General features: G+C 38.5%; 3 protein-coding genes across 3 annotated transcripts; 1 reads left to right on the top strand and 2 right to left on the bottom strand.

Annotated features, from left to right (window-relative positions):
- The first annotated feature begins 221 nt into the window (after positions 1-221).
- LOC118045079 (exocyst complex component EXO84B) lies at positions 222-7,023 on the top strand. The gene is made up of 8 exons (XM_035053602.2): positions 222-849; positions 959-1,056; positions 1,539-2,595; positions 3,108-3,623; positions 4,318-4,506; positions 4,586-4,722; positions 5,858-6,027; positions 6,480-7,023. Exons 1-7 carry the CDS (start codon positions 703-705, stop codon positions 6,018-6,020), a joined length of 2,307 nt encoding a protein of 768 aa, XP_034909493.1. The 5' UTR covers positions 222-702; the 3' UTR covers positions 6,021-6,027; positions 6,480-7,023.
- Positions 7,024-8,900: 1,877 nt separating this feature from the next.
- LOC118045078 (uncharacterized) lies at positions 8,901-12,949 on the bottom strand. Its single transcript, XM_035053600.2, has 2 exons — positions 9,502-12,949; positions 8,901-9,407 (listed from the first exon to the last, which is right to left on the bottom strand). The coding sequence occupies exons 1-2, from the start codon at positions 12,497-12,499 to the stop codon at positions 9,058-9,060; spliced, it is 3,348 nt and encodes a 1,115-aa protein (XP_034909491.1). The 5' UTR covers positions 12,500-12,949; the 3' UTR covers positions 8,901-9,057.
- A 2,089-nt stretch (positions 12,950-15,038) lies between these two features.
- Positions 15,039-18,835, bottom strand: LOC118045077 (uncharacterized). The gene is made up of 9 exons (XM_073411161.1): positions 18,536-18,835; positions 18,229-18,408; positions 18,068-18,143; positions 17,804-17,930; positions 17,518-17,629; positions 17,098-17,189; positions 16,930-16,999; positions 16,720-16,806; positions 15,039-16,309 (listed from the first exon to the last, which is right to left on the bottom strand). Exons 1-9 carry the CDS (start codon positions 18,692-18,694, stop codon positions 16,217-16,219), a joined length of 996 nt encoding a protein of 331 aa, XP_073267262.1. The 5' UTR covers positions 18,695-18,835; the 3' UTR covers positions 15,039-16,216.
- Positions 18,836-19,456: the final 621 nt, after the last annotated feature.

The raw sequence follows: 19,456 nt of genomic DNA on the forward strand, positions 1-19,456 counted from the left end.
TTTCTTTTCTTTAGTTTAACTGTTGAGATACTGTAACAGCGTGCTTATTTTGGTTAAAATATTTTAGAGAAAAAAGTTTTTCTGTATTTGTTTTTGATAAAATGTTTTTACAGTTTTTTGAGAAAGGAAAAAAGCCCCCATGTCTTGGGAAAGGCCTCAGAGGGAAGAAAAATGAAGACATACACAACAGTTAACTTGCTCGAAACCCAACCAAAAAGAAAGAAAGTAGAGTGGACAAACTGTGTACCAAGTAACGACTCCATTTGTATTGGCTTGCTTCTGATCTCCTCCAAAAATTCTTGCCATTCCGAAATCAGAAACTCTTGGATTCATCTGACGACCCAACAAAATATTGTGTAGATAGAATTAATTAATGATTAGCCAATTTACCACGGTGGTCAAAATCCCCTCTAACAAACAGCAGTCACTGACTCACAGCTCTCTCTCTCTCTCTCGAAATTGTTTACAGTGACATAAATGTTAAAAAAAAAAAACAGCACGAGAGAGCAGAGCCGTGTGCTGTTTACCTGTTCTTCTAAAAAAAAAAATTTCGCCCTCTCTCCCTTCCTCCTCTCTCATTCTTCTTCTACGGCACCGATCATTTTTAAATTCCAAATTTACCCTTAGATCTAATCCTTTGTTTCTCTTCACCTGCCGCCTTTACCCACTGTTAACGTATTTCTGATCTTATCTTAGCAAACAATGGCTTCAGCGAAGACGAGTAGTCGTTCGCGAGGGACGCCGGTGAAGGAGAACGGCACGAAGCTCGAGGAAGGACTCAACGTCTTCAAGTCCGATAGATTCAACGCCGATTCTTACGTTCAGTCCAAATGCTCTCTGAACGAGAAGGTTCGTTGACTACTAGTCCTTTTCTTTTTCTCTCTATAGAAACGTTAGAGCAGACGACCTGTCGTTTTAGGTTTGGAAGATGATTAATGCGTGTGTTGGTCATTAACAGGAAATAAAGCAGTTATGCTCGTATCTTTTGGATTTAAAGAGAGCTTCAGCTGACGAAATGCGGAAAAGTGTTTACGCTAATTATGCTGCGTTTATAAGGTGAATTAGCGCTTCACATTCCCGGAAAAATTGGTAGTTTTTGTGTTTTCTCGGAAGTTGGGATCGAATTTGTGGTTTAGGATCCAGTAATTTATAGCTAGCTTGATATTTTAACTTGCTGTAAATGTTAATCTGGAAGTCGAGGTTATTCAATTGCGATTTTACTTCTGGAAATGTGTGTGTGGAAATTTAGATGACTTAAAATATGCGGATTTTGCAGTTTGTAGGAAGTTGTGATTGAATATGTGGTTTAGGATTCAGTAATTTATAGCTAGGTTGAGAAATTTAGATGCTGTAATTGTTAATCTAGAAGTTGATATTATTGAATTGCAATTTTACAGCTGGAAATGTGTGGAAATATGCGGATTTTGCATTTTGTAGAAACTTGGGATTGGATTTGTGGTTTAATGTTGTGTTTTAATGTGATCAAGGATCTTTAAGTATTTTATACTGGGAATGCTTTCGTGTTTGTGTGTTGACAGGACGTCGAAGGAGATATCAGATTTGGAAGGGGAGTTGTTGTCTATAAGAAATTTGTTATCTACTCAAGCAACTTTGATTCATGGTTTAGTAGAGGGTGTTAACATTGATTCTTTATCTTTGAAAGCATCTGAAGGGTCTATGATAAATGGGTTAAAGAATGTTGAAGATAGAGAGCCGACTGATTTGGAGAGATGGTTGGCTGAGTTCCCTGATATGCTTGATGTTTTGTTAGCTGAGAGGAGAGTGGATGAAGCTCTAGCGGTGATTGACGAGGGAGAACGTATAGCTGCTGAAATGAAAAAAACAGAATTGTCAAGTCCTGGTACACTTAGTTCTTTAGAGATAGCGATTACAGAGCGCGGGCAAAAGTTGGCAGATCAGCTTGCTGAAGCTGCTTGCCAACCTTCTACTCGCAGTAGTGAACTTCGTGCAGCCATATCAGCTCTTAAAAAGCTCGGGGATGGCCCTCGAGCTCACAGCTTGCTCCTCAATGCACACCTCCAAAGATATCGGTATAGTATGCAAAGCCTCTGCCCGTCTAGCACATCATACGGAGGAGCCTATACGGCTGCGCTGTCACAGATAGTGTTTTCTGCTATCGTTCAAGCTGCTAGTGATTCTTTGGCTATTTTTGGTAAGGAACGGGAATATAGGTCTGAGCTTGTGATGTGGGCCACCAAGCAAACAGAGGCCTTTGCGGTTCTTGTTAAAAGACATGCAATAGCGTCATCAGCAGCTGCTGGAGGTTTAAGAGCCGCTGCAGAGTGTGTTCAAATAGCTTTAGGTCATTGCTCTTTGTTGGAAGCTCATGGTTTGGCACTCTGTCCTGTGCTTTTAAAACTCTTTAGGCCTAGTGTTGAACAAGCCTTAAATGCCAATCTAAAACGAATTGAAGAGAGCACTGCTGCTTTGGCTGCTGCTGATGATTGGGTACTTACTTATCCTCCAACCAGTACTCGGCAGTCTGGCAGGTCTTCTGTTACATCTCTTGGTAATGCAGGAGCATTTCAACATAAACTTACAAGTAGTGCCCATCGCTTCAATTTAATGGTCCAGGTAAACATTCTTTCCTTTTGATATCTGATAAACTGTGACATTATTATACATCTCCATTCTCTCTATCCAAACCCAGATCGGACAATGGCATCAGGTAGAACAAGTCAAGTAGGTCAGGGATTTCTTAAACTTAACAATCTAAACATTAAATCATGGTCTGGTCCTGTCCACTTGCTCCTTTTAATTGCAACTTTGCATGTCGTTTGTTCTCAGGTGATTTTTGACCTATGTACAGCCCTTGGATGGCACATGCACTAACTCAAATATTGTTTTCCCTCATCTGTTCTTGCTGCTGGATATATTTTCGTGAATTCACTTTTGCAGTTGGTTTACGCACTTTCTGAAATGTCTTGAATGTTTTTGAATCATTAGTCTTCTATATGATAATCTGGGCAAATGTTGTTTGCTGTCATAGTTGCTTACTGCTCGATTTTTAATGGTTCTTCCTTGAACTTTTGGTAGTGGTTTAATTATTTCACTAACTTGTGTTATTGTACAATTTGCACATGTAGGACTTCTTTGAGGATGTAGGACCACTCTTAAGCATGCAGATGGGAGGCCAAACACTGGAAGGTTTGTTCCAAGTATTTAACTCGTACGTGAACATGCTCATAAAAGCTTTACCAGGTTCGATGGAAGAAGAAGCAAACTTTGAAGGTTGTGGAAATAAAATTGTGCAAATGGCTGAGACTGAAGCTCAGCAAATTGCATTACTGGCTAATGCTTCATTATTAGCAGATGAACTACTCCCACGTGCAGCCATGAAACTTGCACCTCCGAATCAGGCTAATTACAAGGATGATTCCCGTAGAAGACCTTTAGATAGGCAGAACCGTCATCCTGAGCAACGAGAATGGAGGAAGCGGCTTGCGGGTTCAGTTGATAGATTAAAAGATGCTTTCTGTCGACAACATGCACTGGATCTCATTTTTACAGAAGATGGTGATAGCTATCTTACTGCAGAAATGTATATAAACATGGTTGGAAGTGCAGATGAGGTAGATTGGTTTCCATCCCCAATATTCCAGGTATTATTTCTTAAATTAATGGATGCCTTTCATTTGATAGAGACATGTCACTATTTTCTTATGTTAGTATTATATAGGGCTGGAAAAAGATGATGAAGAATCCATTTTAGTTTTCTTAATTTCTGGAATACTATGATTTTATGTTTTTATTCTTGTGCTACAAGACATCGCACCTGATTTCAGACTAACAAGTCTATCATTTAGTTGATAGCTTCATTTCTCTATCTATTCAAACAAGTTTTCCTTTCATGTAAATAATGCTTGGCAATCACTTAAGTTGATTGCTGTTGGTCTTCATCTACCCAAATAAGGTTTTTAGTTATTCTCCTCCTACTTGATGTGGTTTAACTATTGAATTTTTTTTTGAGGAAAATTGGGTGCTTAACAAGTAGTTGGAAAGAGGTTTCGTAAATTGTAACTAGATTAAAAGAAATTGTAAGCCGGCTGAGTCATCAGTGAGAATGGACTTGGCACATGGGAATGATGTAACTTAATCTTTTGATGGATGGGAAAGGCTTGTGAGCAGGAATTGTTTGTTGAGTCTGAGGAGGATCAACTATTTTAGTTTTGAATTCCAACATATCACATTAAACATGCTTGTTATTCACAAAATCTGTTGTATTTATTATCTTTTTTTTGTTTTGGAACTTTCAGTCCAAGTTCTTACAGTGTATTGTTATATGCTTCAATTCAGGAACTTTTTGTAAAACTGAACCGCATGGCTAGTATAGCAGCAGAGATGTTTGTAGGAAGGGAAAGATTTGCAACATTACTATTGATGAGACTTACAGAAACAGTCATTTTATGGCTTTCAGAAGATCAAAGTTTTTGGGATGATATCGAAGAAGGTCCAAGGCCTTTAGGTCCTCTTGGTATACAAAAGGTATATAAATCTGACATCATTTCATTTATAGTTATATGTATGTGAATTGGGTCATTAATATGCTTATTTAAACAAGCAGTTCTATTTGGACATGAAGTTTGTCATGTGCTTTGCTTCCCAAGGACGCTACTTGTCACGAAATTTGCATCGCGTTGTCAATGAAATAATTGCAAAAGCTTTGGCAGTATTCTCTGCAACAGGGATGGATCCAGACAGGTAAACTAGTTTTTATTTTTGGTTTATGACCAGCAGCAGTTTCATTATATATTCTCAACATTATCTGAAAGTATATACAAACAAAACCAAAGCTAGGCCAAATTTCTGCAAAAACCTAGTTATTGAACCTTTTGAATTCCTAGAATTCATTTTAGTATTTAGTGTATGGATCCACATGTTATTGAAGGAACCAGTTTCTAATGTATGAGATTCATGTGAATTTATTTCAACTCTTAGTTGTTTTCTCAACACATGTAATTCAGCTCCTTTAATTGTGTTAATGCTTAGGAACAAGTTTTTTCTCAACATACTTGTTGTGTTTGGTAAATCTATCTTAAATGCATTTCCTTTTCCGTCTCTTTACTCCTTTCGTTTTGAATATTATTCACTACACCAAGTCTTGTTGACACAGCAGATGTCGATGAGATGGAAAACTAGTTATATTGAAACTACCTAAACTCGTGATAATCACATTGCAGATGTTATTGGTAATTTTGAAGATTGGGATGTATGGATTTGTAGGGTTGGAGTATCACTTCACCGCCAAACCCCTAGCTGGCTATGTTGTTTTATTTTTGTTAGGGATTAAGCTGGATATAATTTATAACTTGGGAAGTAGTTTCGAATCTTCTATCACTACGATCTTTTTTCCAGACAACAATCCGTGTTTTTTTTCCTCGCTAATGATTAGCAGAACTGTAAGATCATGATGCTAGATACAACCTCCAATATCCTTGGCCAGAAGCCAGGAGTGTGTCGTGGCCCGTGAGTTGCTAAGTAGTTGAATATCTAATTTTGATATTAGAAACAAATTCTTTGATGATGACAAAAAATCAGCTGTGAGAAGCATACTAATTGCAAGTTTATCATCATCATCATCAGATTGTCAGAAATAATATATCCACTGCCTATGCTGAAATGAAATTTGAAAATGTGAAGAAGGTCCATTCTCTGGTGCAGTATTTATTTGCCATAAGCTCAATGTCTTTGGGTTCCATTTGGGGTAAAAAATGTTCAAATCATTTGTAAGGTGCAGTAAAACAGCTAGCATGTGTGGGGACTCATTTAGATGTTTAGTCATATTATATTAAAACATTTGGTTTTTCTGGAGCTGAGATTTCGTTTTTGATGTCAGGGAGCTGCCAGAAGATGATTGGTTTAATGACATTTGCCAAGAAGCAATGGAAAGATTAAGCGGAAAACCCAAAGCCATCGATGGGGATAATGAACCTGGTAGCCCAACAGCCTCTGTCTCAGCACAATCAATTTCATCAATCAGATCTCATGGAAGTTCATAAGGCAAAGGTACAGCCCTTCTGAAATTAGACAGTGAAGTTTCTGTAATGGATTAGCTGACCCCCATCTTCTTTTTTCTGTTTCTTTCTGGAATCCTTGTTCTTCTTCGTTTTCTCAGTCATTTCATTCACTCCCAATTTCAGTGTTGGACCTTCATTTCCTTTTATAGGTTGAGGTTTGTATGAAAGCTGGGAATTCTTTTTGTTGTCCAGTTTAGTTGAGTCTGTATATGTTTCGATCTTGAATCTGCTTGTATTCACTCTTTTGAAAACTGGGGTGTTACCTGTAACTATGGAGTTGGTTTTTGGGATCAATGCCTCAGATTTCTTTCTTGCATTCTTCTTCAAGTGAATATCCGTCTTCAGAACATGAAGGTTTCCAGCACACTTTTCTTCCTAGAAGCGTTAGTGAATTCATTTTTTAACAAAACAAGTTAATGATACATTGTTCATTTCTTGAAGAGACGAGGTATTCAAATGGGTCCCAGAATGATGACCGGGAAGAGTTGAGCAAGTTCATCAGTATTCATTCAGGCATTGGACCTGCAAAATGATTGCATGAAATATTGACCTGGACCGATGAACAAGGAAACTGTCAATGTCAAACCTAGAGTAAGGTATCTTACGCCAATCTTCCCGAGCTCCTTTCCAATGTAGATTGTTTTCTTCATCAATAACACAACACGCAGTTGGTAGCAGCAACAATGCTAGAAGATTCGGCATTCCATAGAAGCCTGAGATCTCATAGACTCCACCCACTTCCAAAGCCGCTGAAAAGCTCGCAGCGTCCTTCATACCCTTGGTTATGTGCATTACCCTACCAAGATTCAGACCAGAAGTGAAGTGAAATTAGTGTATTAACAAAATATAGAAGGAAAGGGCAGATGCATATGGTAGTTTCATTGCTTCTTTGTCTTGTACTAGTATTGCTAGTCTAGCTGGCTGGTGAGTGGATTAGGTCAGAATGATATTTAACCTGCTTTATATTGAGATGGTATTTTGAAAACCAACTAGGGATAAAATAAAACATTGCACCATGCAATCATGAGCTTAACATCCCTCGACCTCGCAAATCAGAAACAGAGTGTAGACCCAGAAAAAACAACAGCCATTCAATCAAGGAGGCAAATGAAAGAATGATACAAATGCAGTGTCATATAAACTCGACCACATAGGAACTTGAAACTATCACCAGTTGCGTAGCAAAGAAGCAGATGAGAAATCGAAAACCAAATTAGCAAAGCTGATACGTGTAGCTGAAAAATGGCCGTTCGTGCATAGCAAACACCATAGCTGACGACAAATCATGACTCGGCTGATGCAAAAACTGAAGACCACCCAAGTAACAGAAGACATCCAAATAAAATAACCTAATAAAAAGCATTAATAATTGCAAAGAATTGTGGCAGTCCAGCCCAAGAAAGACCATAACAGATGAAAAGGTGAAGGAGTAGCCATTAATGAGAAAGGTAAGGAGCCAAGTTACTCCCAGTGAAAAACAGCAGCGAGGAAGAGAAGAGAAAGCTGGAGCTTTAAGAAAGAAGGTGAAAAACAGGGGTCACATTCTTGCTCGTCATGTGTAATGAGATCGTGTGAAGAAAAGACATACGAGAATGTATGGTCTCTGCAGATAGCTAATGGTACCAAGAACACGTCTTGTATCTTGGCAACAGCAGACAGCTCCTCATTACTGTTCAAATCATCCATTCCATTCACAATCGTTTCAGAGCTGATAATCTAAGCAGATGCAGACAATAGGACGGAAACCGTTCTTAAGCATTTCTCTATACCAATCTGACAATTACCATTCACAATACACATCACCTCATCTGCAACACCTCCTCTGCCTTTTCAACTCTCCCTTCTTTACACAATACATTCAACAGAATGCTACAAGTTTCCTGGCACCCTTCCCAATTGCCTGCCGATACAAATCCATAGCAGCACCTGCCCCATCATCCGGCTTCAATAATCCATTAAATATTATGCTATAAGTAAACCCATCGGGCACAAAACCATTACTTTCCATCTCCTTCAACATACTCCTCGCCTCCTCCATTCTCCGCACCTTACAAAGCCACTAAGCAACGAGTTAAAAGTAACAACTTCCACCTCTTCATCCTCTCTTTCAAACTATAAGCCCTATCCACCTCCCCAACCTTACAAGTTACAATACCCGCCAATAAGCTTACTAAAAGCCACCCTTTTCGGCGCCAAATTCCTCTCACAGCTTCTCTGCAATCCCTATCCTCTTCTCCTTCCACAACCCACCAATCAAAACATTGTAAGTAAACACATTAAGACCAGCTTTCCTCCTCTTCATAGCCTCGAGCAACTCCACAGCACATCAAGAACCTTATCGAGTTTCTTGGATTCCACCATAGATTCAACATTTTTTCTCAAATAACCAAACGAAGGAAGCCGGCCTTCTCGCCTCATGAGATCGTAAAACCGCGCATTTCGGGCCCAGAACATAAAACGTAGCATAATCGGAGAGAGTAAGCTTTAAAGAAGGATCAGAAGAAAGAGAAAACAGAGAGAGAAGGCGGGGGGGGGGATGAGAGATCTGGTGAAGTTATAAGCGATTTCGTTGAGGCCTTGTTGAAGGAGGACACGACGGTTGTGGCTTTGGTTGTTAATGCGGTGGTTTCGGTCATCGGTTTTTGCGGAGACGGCGGTGGAGAGCCAACTTGGAAAGGAGGAGTCTTCTTGCCATTTTCTTCTCTCTTGAAATTTTTCTTCTTCGTTGGATCTTTTTAAATGTTTGGGTGGTATGGGGGTAGAACTTAACATTTGAGCTGAGTTTTTTTTTTAAAAAAAAAAAAAAATTGGATAAAAGTTGATCCAGGTTTGTTAAACCTGGGTGTCCAGGCAGATCAACGGTAAAAAAAGAGTGCAATAAAAACATCTTATAAATACATATCATTGCTTTATTCCATTTGGTTCATTTCACGAGATGGAAATGCTAAGCAACTTGATCCTAAACTAAAACGAGGACTAGATAACATGAGTTAATATGCTAAAGAAACCCTACAAAACTTCAGCTGCGTTTGCCTCTAATGCTGGCATTTCTCTTTACTAATTGATTGACAACATCTCTCATTGTGGGTCTTCTGCTAGGCGCCTTTTCAGTGCATCTCAAAGCCACCAAAAGCACATAAATGGCTTGATTCATGATATTTGAATCCAAAAACTCTTCCCTTAGGCTTGAATCAGCAATTTTGTTGATGTCTTCTGTGCTGCTCCAAACAGATCTGACCCACTCTACAATATCTGTTTCCCCCACAAATAATGGATCCAATGCCTTCTTTCTAGTTATCAGCTCAAGCAAAACAACCCCATAGCTATAAACATCCGATTCCTTACTCTTTATTGTCGACATGGCGTTTTCTGCCAAAGCAAATGAGGATTCTTTTACTTTAGAAATATGAACATATATGAGAACTGAATAACTTCTACTTAAAACAGGAAGTGGAAAGGTTACCTGGTGCCATATATCCAATTGTGCCTGCAACCAAGGAAGACTGTGCTGAAGCAGAAGACTGATCAAGTAGCTTAGCTATACCGAAATCAGAGATATGAGGCTCCATATCAGAGTCTAAGAGAATGTTTTCTGGTTTGATGTCTCGATGCACAATAGGAGGATTGCAATCATAGTGGAGATATTCCAAACCATGTGCAATTCCAATAGCTATTTTATAGCGTATGCTCCACTCCAGGGTTTGCGGTGGTGTGGTCCCATGTAAGACATCATGAACGCTCCCATTTTGCATGTAGGCATACAGGATCAGACCATAATCCTTCCGTAACCAAAACTCTTCCAATTTGAGCAGATTCCGGTGCCTGATTTTCCCAATGGTTTGAATTTCTGTAACCATACTTTTGTTTCCTCCTTTGTGGCCTGTAAATACTATCTTCTTAACTGCAAAGATTTTGTCTCCACCCAATGAAGCCTTATAAACGGTTCCATGGGTTCCCCTCCCAATGATATGTCTGTCATTTAGATTCTCAGTAGCTTGCATCACTTTGTTGAGTAGGGAAGAAGGGCCTTCTTGAGCAGCAATTTCAACATCATGGTCGATCCCAAGATCCTGCTTACATCTTCTGCACAAGATAAACATGCAAACCAGTCCAACAAGCATGAAAACAGCAACCACAGAAGCAATAGCTATCAGCGCGACAGCCACTCTAGATAAGCTGTCTCGCTTGCTTGACTGAGAGTCACATGGCTTGATACTTCTGTTTTCGGTGCATGTTAAGCCACCTGATGGAAGACAACTGACACATAGATCGGGATTGCCCCAGAATGATGATGGTGATGAGTTAAGCAAGTTCATTAGTGTTTCTGGTATTGGACCACTGAAGTGATTGTATGAAATATCGACCTGGACCAACGAATGAATTTTATCAAGAGGTGCTAGAGTTCCGGTCAGATTATTGTTTGATAACTGAAGCTGTTCAAGCTTGATCAAGTTCCCCAGCTCTGAAGGAAGCTCTCCAAAAAATCCATTACTGCTGAGATTCAATGCATATTGCAGACTCTGTAATGACCCAATCCATGAAGGAATCTCACCTCCCAGAAAATTTCCACCAAGTTGTAGCTCTGTAAGCTTTTCAAGTTCTGAGAGGAAAGGTGGAATTCCCCCAATAAAATGATTCTCTTTTAAAATCAAAGTGGACAAGCTGGTCCAGTTCCTTAAACTGGATGGAATTGAGCCGTTCAGTGAATTGAACCCTACATCAAACTTGCCTAAGTTGTGACACTTTGACAGCTGCAATGGCAAAGAACCTTCCAGTTGGTTGGATGAAAGATCGACTACCAGAAGGTTTATAAGATTACCTAGCTCTGAGGGTATAAACCCTGTAAGCTTGTTCATGGAAAGATAAATGAAAGTCAGACCAGAACAGTTCCCAATGCTGGGTGGAATTGGGCCTGTAATATTATTTTTGCTGATATCCATGTGATAGAGGTTTGGATTCTCCGCAAATTCTGGAAGGGCACCTGAGAGGCTGTTCTCCTTGAGGATCAATCTCCAGAGTGTTAAGCAGCCTCCCACATCAGAAGGAATGCTGCCTTGAAGTTGGTTCCGGCCCATATTAAGAACTCTCAACTCCTTTCCATGGCAAAGGTTTGGGGGGATTTCACCTGTGAACTTATTATCTGTGAAGTCCAGCTGCAACAAACTGCTGTTGATTCCCAAACTTTGTGGTATGACACCAAAGAACTGATTGTTGTATAGTGACAAGTTCTTTAGGTTCTTGAGATGAGTGATCTCAAGAGGCAATTCACCAGAAAGACTGTTGTTATACACAAGGAGGTACTTAAGGCTCGCAATCTTCCAGATGCTAATAGGAATTTCACCACTCAAATGATTGTTGAACAATTCAAGGTCCTCCAATTTGTTCAGCCTCCCCAACTCACTCGGAACCTTTCCCTCAAGTTCATTTGTGTATAAATTTAAGGTCATCAAGGACTTGCAATTGCTAAGTTCAGGAGGAATCGTCCCAGACAGTTGATTCTCAGAGAGGTCGAGCACAGAAAGCTTTTTCAGTTGGCCAAAGGAAGATGGGATAGCGCCTCTTAAGTTGCTATGGATAATGGCCAAGGTTGCTAAGCTACTACAATTGCCTAAATCTGGTGGAAGACCCCCACTATAGCTATTGAATGACAAATCTAAGGTTTCCAAATTCTTGCATTTGCAGAAACCTAAAGGAATTCTACCCTCAAGACTATTATGACTAACAAATAACTCAACAAGGCTTTCAAGATTGGTTAGAATCTCAGGCAAAGAACCACTTAACTTGTTATAACTCAGAGAGAGAGATTCCAATTTTCTACAATTTCCAATAGACTCAGGGATTGTCCCAGATAATTGATTTCTATCTAAGGACAGTTCTAAGAGCTCGGTCAAGTTACCAACACTCCTAGGAATGGAACCATTGAATTTATTGGTGTCCAAATACAAAACTTGTAAAGCCAAATCTTGGAACAATGATTCAGGTATTTCACCGGACAGTGAATTAGAGAAAAGACTCAATGTTTGTAAATTTTGCAAGTACTTAAAGCTATCAGGTATTACACCAGTAAAGCTATTTGCAGACAAATTCAAGTACTCAAGGAGACTACAATTTCCCAACTGTGAGGGTATATCACCAGAGAAATAATTGGTGTTCAAATCAACAGTCTTTAACTGCTTTAACTGCCCAATTTCAGGTCCCAATGGACCAGAAATTCCTAAGCCAGAAAGGTTCAAAGAAACCACACTATGACTTCTATGATCACATCCTATACCTAGCCAAGAACAAGGAGTCGAGTCTGAAGAATTCCAACTTGAAGTAATGGAAGTAGGCACAGAATCCCATTTCCTCAAGAGTGACATCAGAGCCAGGCCATCATAGTTCAAACCGGAGACACTATTAGTACATACAGACACAAAGCAACACCACAACAGCAAGAAGAATTGACGCAAAAAAAGATTCATGGTATTCTTAACTACCCAGAAAATGACAGAATAAAGGAAACTGGGGTTTGCAAGGAATGTTAGAAAGCACACTTACCTAGCTAGAGTAAGCAAGAAAAGCAACCATTTGGGGAGCTGTGATTGTAGATACGAAAGGAATTTTTGAGGAAGACATAGATGCAAGGGAGTGCTGGTGTTGAATGGTGTCCTCGTGGATTCCTCTAGTGAAAAGGCAGTATATTTATAAAGGGGAAAAGAGTGGTTGGTCCTGTCGGTCTCAATCAAGAGTGTGAAATCTTAACAATTTCAACGCAGCTTCAAGCTACAGCCGTGTTGGTTTGGTTCAGACAGGGTCAGTCTAAAGTGGACTTCACTTTCTCAGTTTTTCTTGGTCTTTAAAAAGAGTCCTGTCATTACTTAAACAGGGGTTTTAACTTTAAGCTTTGTAGTAGCTTCGAGGGTTATTTTCAAGAGTGTGGACGGGACGCCCCGAGATAACCCCACACTCTTGGAAAAATCCACAACTAGGAAAAATCCTTGCGTTTATAACCCCAAGAGCAATAAGGCTGAGGGGTTAGCATGAGTGCCGGGTTACCATTGAAGGATTAGTCAACTTTCTTTATAATAAAGTTTTTTTTTTTAGTTTAAGATTTTTGAAAAATAATTTTATTTGTGAACTCTTTAAAAATGTAACGAACTTGTTTCTTAAAAAATAAAAAAATCTGTGTATTTGCTTAAAACTTAACCGAGTTGGTGTGAGTGTTTTTTTTTTTCTTTTTCTTTTTGCTTGATGATAAATGATATTCTCAAATTAGTTTATATGTTAATTGAGATTAACGAAATCTCAAGAACTTATATCTCATTTAAGCTTTGTGTGTGTATCACTAAATTAACTTTTTTTGAACCATACTTGAAACTTGAAAGCGTGAGTGTTTGGCAAGAATCTATTGTGCCGTCCAAATGCCCACATTTCCTTATAGTAACTAGAGCCATTTTAGGTTGTGTTTTTTTTTTTTTTGAAAAATAATTTTTTAAATTTTTTTATGTTTATTTGTCATTATAAAAATTGATCAATAAAAAAATAAGAAAAATTTTATTTAATTTTTTAAAATATATTTTTCTTTTATTTTAAACAAAAAATATTTATTAAAAATTATAAAATAATTAAAAATATTATTATTTATTAATTATATCAAATTTCATCCATACCAAACAACCTTTCATTTTCAGAGAAACAGAGAGAATTGCATAGAAGAGATGTTGGTTAGTATTTCAGCATGCTATAATTAATGCCAAATGGACGGGATGGTTGTTGTCAAATCAGGATTTGATTTATAATCTGCTTGACAACTACACACGCAGTTGACTAATAGAAGAGATAGACCAAGTCTAGCTTCTTCTTTCTTTCTTTCTTTTCTTTTCTTTTTCTTGGAGGGGGGGTTGGTCAAGAGTGCATACTTGGATTTATCTATGAGCTCTTCTCTATTATTATTTTTATTTATTAATAGAGGACCAAAATGGACGGCTTAATTATCCTCCAATCACTCAAGTCTACAACTTTTTTCTGGCTCACAATGCATAACCCTTCAGCACTAGCCACCAACCAAGAACCAGGCCCTGCCTTTGATCTTGTAACTCAATTGGGTGGCTTTACTTTTAATAAAGCAGTTCTAAGCATAAATTCAATTGGGTCAAAGTCTCTCTTTTTTGATAGCCCACTTGGTCAAAAAACGAGAAAGGTTAGAGCTTCTTTGGGTTTGAGCAGTAGAAGTGGTTTTAAGAGTGTTTACAGGGCTATTAGGTTTCACTGTGAGAGAATCCCAATCGGGTTGGATTCGGTTCAGGGGATAATAATGGTAATCAAAGTGTTTTTTTCAGTTATTATTATCATTTGGAACCTGAGAAAATGACAATTTTGTTCTATACAGTATTGTGTGGTTGTTTGCGTTAATTGAGTAAGTACATGTTGGTTTATGAGAATGAAAGCAATGAAGAAAAAAAGGAGGATTTATTGAATAATTAAAGCTAACAACCCTGAACCAAACATTCTTACAGCATTTCAAGACACTTGTTCTTAAAGGTCTTCCCTGAAGTTCCACTTTTTTATATATACTTTTTTGCCCTTTCTAGAAGAAAAAACATAAAAGGTTAGAGCATTTGAAATGTCATCTTGTTCAGACTCCCCACTAATTTGCCCCCTAAAAGCCCAACATAATAATAATAATAATAAATTATTTTCTTGCCACGAGGCAGATTGCATTGAATTGATCAGCATTCTTCAGCCATTCGATTCGAGCAACAATTTGTTTAGGTTGGTAGCAATGGTTAGTGATATTCAAAGACCACTGTCTTGGCAATTTTCCATAGTCTATAGGGCAAATCAGTGCCCCTATTCATTGCTGAACCTAACTTTAAAGACAAATGCCATCGCACAAATCACACATGCTGCATGGTTGAATTTGACACATCAGACAAACGTATGAAAGCACCATGGAAAGATCAAAGTATAATGAGAACGAACGAAGGTTGAGAAACCCGGGCAGCCATTGAAACTCCCAAGTACTACCAATAAAAATAACCAGTGTATTTTGGTATAGCTCTGTTCTTCTCAGACCAACATTTCCCCTCTACCAATCTGTTTAATCACCTAAAAGAAGTAAAAAAAACATCAACGAAGACCCAAAAGCTCAACACAGGCACCGGCATAATAATTATGGGATGCCAGGAGTCACTCGTCATTGTGTTCTTGAACTCCTCCCCTACTTCTCTCAAGTTCACTCCACTTGAAATAACCCAAAAGAACCTCTTCCAAACTGTCAGTTTAACATCCAGAAGAGGATGTTTTAATCACCATGCTTTCCCAAAACAAGCAAAATTACCTCGTGTTAAAAGCAGCTGCAGGCACTTGATATCCTCAAACGAAAGGAAGCTTGCCATTTTGTAGTTTGTGCAATCCTGCATATAAATCACAAGGGCATATACCCCCCCACATTCTTCACATTGTTATGCTTTGGATAACCTAGATGCTAAATCATCATGGCAATGTCTTGCTCAAACTGATGGGAGGGAGATTCACCTTACGAACACAGTACAGGGGTGGTTGTCAAAATGTTAATGGTAATGGTTAAGAAAACATGATTTTGTGCACTGCCTTGTTAAACTCGTGTAATGAAAATGGTTAAGAATACATGATTGTTTGCTTGTTAAACTGGTGTAAGAAAATGTAACTCTTAATTTCCTTTGGATGCCATGTGAAATAATACATGATTCATGGTGTGAATGGTCCTGTTCAAATGGTGCCATGAAATGTACCCTGGTCTTCCTCTGGATGTCATGTCAAATAATGTGATGTAACTGAACCTAGTGTTGGGAACTCGTGAATAAGATGACTACAGAGATAAGCGTTCCTAATATAAATGTAGATATGAATAGAATAAGGAGAAAACATGCAAATTCAGAAAACAGCAGCCATGCAACACTTGCTACAAATGGTAAACATATCTGAAATCCTATTAAGTTATCCACGCAGCAACGCATGCTGCTGACAAATGCATGTCGTGGACAAAATAGCATAACATGAGCAAATGGTGTGTTCATGATAGCTGTAGGTGCATTCATTCACATGAGAAGGGATGCTAATGCTGAGATTGGTGATGAAATGGATGCATGCAACAGCTGCAAGATGCATCCTATCATGTATTTCTCAGAGCAAAAGGATCAGAGTACATCCCCTTCAAGCTACTGATAGGTAATTGGTGGTGAAGCTCCATTGGCACTATGAGAAGCAACATGGTGGATCCCATCCTTCCTTCTCCCAAACGGGTTCTTTGAATATGTACGTTAAAGTGAAGGAAAACAGGCACATCAATGAATCATAAAAGTAACAAAACAAACTTACAAGCAAAATGCACAATCAGATGTAAGCCCCCACAGCCAATGATTAATAAATTCCCTTAGATAGATTGCATAGCCATAAAAGAATGACCATGGGTGGTTTTGTTTTACAGAATAATTATGTGGTTTGGTATAAAAAGCAAAGTTGCAGCAAGAGAGCAAGTAGAAAACTCTTGAGCATCAACATGTATGACATGCTAAATCAAATGTTTAGAGCACTTAGCAACCACATTCGTATCCTGATGTTTAAGTCACAACTATATGTTTTAATTGGAGATTTTATATATAGAATATAAGAACAGGCAGAATGGATAAAATATCAATGCAAAAAAAAAAAATCTAAAAGGATATTGTATTCGCATGCCAATAGATCCAGAACTTGGAATAACAGCACCCTGTAAACTATGGTGCACATTGGTTGCACTGTTCAAATCCTGCAATGATTAGGAACAAACTTTAAGCATTTGCAGAAATACCTGAATCAGTCCCATCACAAACTATAGTAAATTATAATTCAAAGTTAAGGCATCTGCATTGATGAATAGCAGGTGACTTACTTCAAACTCAATAAAACAAACAGTATGCCTTTCTTGTCTCAAAATCTTCATTTGCTTAAAACCAGGTTGCCTGCATGCACAAAGGTATACAAGTGCACCATGAGATTCTTTACAAGATACAGACTCAAAATAAAAGTCAGGAAACTGGCCAAGAGAAGACATTCTTACACGCTGAATAGACCCCTCAGTTCGTCCTCATTGATGTTCTGACCAAGATTGCCAATAAATAGGGTATTGCAAGGAGGGTTATCTTTTGTATTCTACATTTATTGCCAAGGGAAAAAATTAGAAGAAACTACTTAGTAAACATGCAGCCATAAATTAAGAGATTCAACTTCAATTTTCCTGTTCGTTCTTTAATGTAAACTTGAGATTTCTGCTATGAAGTACCCTAAATCCAAGAGTTTCAGGTGAATTAGAAATGAAATAGGCATATGCATTACACCTTTAGCGACACAAGGGATTGATGAGAAAAAGTTGTTGGATTGGATCTAGTGAAGTACTCAAGGAATGGTGCTTATTTGGAAATTAAGAACCATGTATCATGAATGAAATCAAACATTTTGGGTAAATATGTGTGGACCTGACCTGTATTGGCACATAGCTGCTAGGAGCTGGGATAGGAGCAGGAGGCATTGGTACTTGAGGAGCAGGGTAACCTCCATACGGATCATATGGAGGCGGAACTGGAGCCATGTACCTAAAACAAGTAGGCAATGTTAACAAGAAAAAATACCATTTAAAAAGAAAAACCATAATGCTAAATGAACCTACACAATTTATGAAGCACGGCAACACTAGCTTCCACAAAAAGTTTATTCGCTCTAATACAAACTACAAACTAAAAAAGCTCACTGAAAAGAGAAATTCTAACCCATGTGGTCCCCAAACAGGAGGAGGAGGGTGAAATGGAGATGGAGTGGTATAAGCAGCGTGAGAATAATCACCACCAGTTCGCAAACGTTTGCTTTGATCATAAGCATTAGAATCTGCAACTATTCCTGTAGATTAACAAAAAATCAACAATACGTAACAAAACAACAGAATTGAAAACTCATTCAAACCAAAAGTTTCATAAATCCATGTCTACAAAACAAACAGAACAAGATATCACCTCAAGCCCCTATCAGAATCTCACCTCTTTTAACAAAGAGATTCTTCTTAGCCATCTCAGTATGCAACACTGACTTCGTCTCCACATCAAAAACCATATCCTAAGAACCCACAAAACCATTAACAACCAAAACAACAGAAACAACGACAAAATAAGAAATGTTTCGAAGCCAATAGAGCTTTAACCTGGAGAGAATCTTTAGCAGCAATGGCGTGCTGGGAAGAAGAAAAGAGAGCGAAACCCATAGCTTTATCTCCTTTATAATTAACTTGCGAAGCCTCGTAACCAGGTAACCATCTTAACAAATTCTGCAATTCTCTCTCCTTCACATCGTCAGGGAATCCGGTAATGAATATTGTTCGAACCTAGCAAAACGACATCGTAAGGTCAATTCAGGTTTGTTTTCCCCCACTTTTATTTTCTACGGCACAAAATTTACCAATTGAAAGTTCGAAATTGGAATCAAATGATTGGTAGTTTGGTTTGTGTTACCTCTTCGTGAGTGGGAGGGCCGCGATTGGAGTTGTCGAAGAGGACGTGAGGTGGAGCGTGGTGGATGGAAGGAGGAGGAGCGCCTGGGGCTGTGGGGGGTGGTGGAGCTTGTGCTGGCGGCCATTGCTGATGGTATGGGTGGATACCTGTTCCCGCCATGTGAGTTTGCGGTGGTGGTGGTCTATAAAAACCCTAGAGCCACCCGTCACAGAGAGCGAGCGAGGGAGGGAGGGGGGTGAGTGAGCGCGAAAGTGAGAGAGAGTCGGGGGAGAAAGTAAATGAAGATAGCACTCTTCTTTCAGTTGTGCGCGTGTACGTTATTTTATATTTTGTTGAGGTGCCCTAACGTTTTATTTATTTGTAGATTGGCCCTTACTTTTCTTTTATTTATTCTTCGGTTATTTCATTATTTTTTTATGGCTCTCATACCATTGCTGATTTTAGTAGCCCTGAGCACTTTTATAAAACCCGGATCAGCTTCAATTCAAAACCTGAAGAAGTCTGGATTAAAAAAAAAAAAAAAGATTAAGACATTAACCTAGCATGACTTGGTAAGAAAACCCGAGTCTAACCTGTTATCCGAGTAAAACTCAATCAACATCTTGTCATCAATCTATTAATTTTTATTTTTTTTATTATTTATATATATATATATATATATATATATTTGATCAAAATAATATTATTTTAATTATATTTATAAAAAAAATAGAGCCAACCCACCAACTAATATTGACTAGGTCTTATTCAGGATTCATCCTCGAACTCAAAGGCTATCGAGTATAGAATAAGGCAGGAAGCAAAAAGAGTTACAGCAGAAGCCTAAACAGAAGAATAAAGGGACGCAGAAAAAGGTAATCACCTCTAACACAACAAGAAGTACAATGTGGATGTGGTATGTCTGATTGAAACAAGGGGGTC

Source organism: Populus alba, chromosome 8, assembly GCF_005239225.2.
Source record: "Populus alba chromosome 8, ASM523922v2, whole genome shotgun sequence".
NCBI lineage: Eukaryota > Viridiplantae > Streptophyta > Magnoliopsida > Malpighiales > Salicaceae > Populus > Populus alba.

Coding starts and splice junctions, on each gene's coding strand:
- LOC118045079 (XM_035053602.2), top strand. CDS start 703: ATGGCTTCAGCGAAGACGAGTAGTCGTTCGCGAGGGACGCCGGTGAAG. Junction 2,596..3,107: donor GCTTCAATTTAATGGTCCAG/GTAAACATTCTT, acceptor TTGCACATGTAG/GACTTCTTTGAGGATGTAGG. Junction 3,624..4,317: donor TTCCATCCCCAATATTCCAG/GTATTATTTCTT, acceptor GCTTCAATTCAG/GAACTTTTTGTAAAACTGAA.
- LOC118045078 (XM_035053600.2), bottom strand. CDS start 12,499: ATGAATCTTTTTTTGCGTCAATTCTTCTTGCTGTTGTGGTGTTGCTTT. Junction 9,408..9,501: donor AATTGGATATATGGCACCAG/GTAACCTTTCCA, acceptor TTGCTTTGGCAG/AAAACGCCATGTCGACAATA.
- LOC118045077 (XM_073411161.1), bottom strand. CDS start 18,694: ATGGCGGGAACAGGTATCCACCCATACCATCAGCAATGGCCGCCAGCA. Junction 18,144..18,228: donor CTGCTAAAGATTCTCTCCAG/GTTAAAGCTCTA, acceptor GTGGGTTCTTAG/GATATGGTTTTTGATGTGGA. Junction 17,190..17,517: donor GCAGCTATGTGCCAATACAG/GTCAGGTCCACA, acceptor CAATAAATGTAG/AATACAAAAGATAACCCTCC.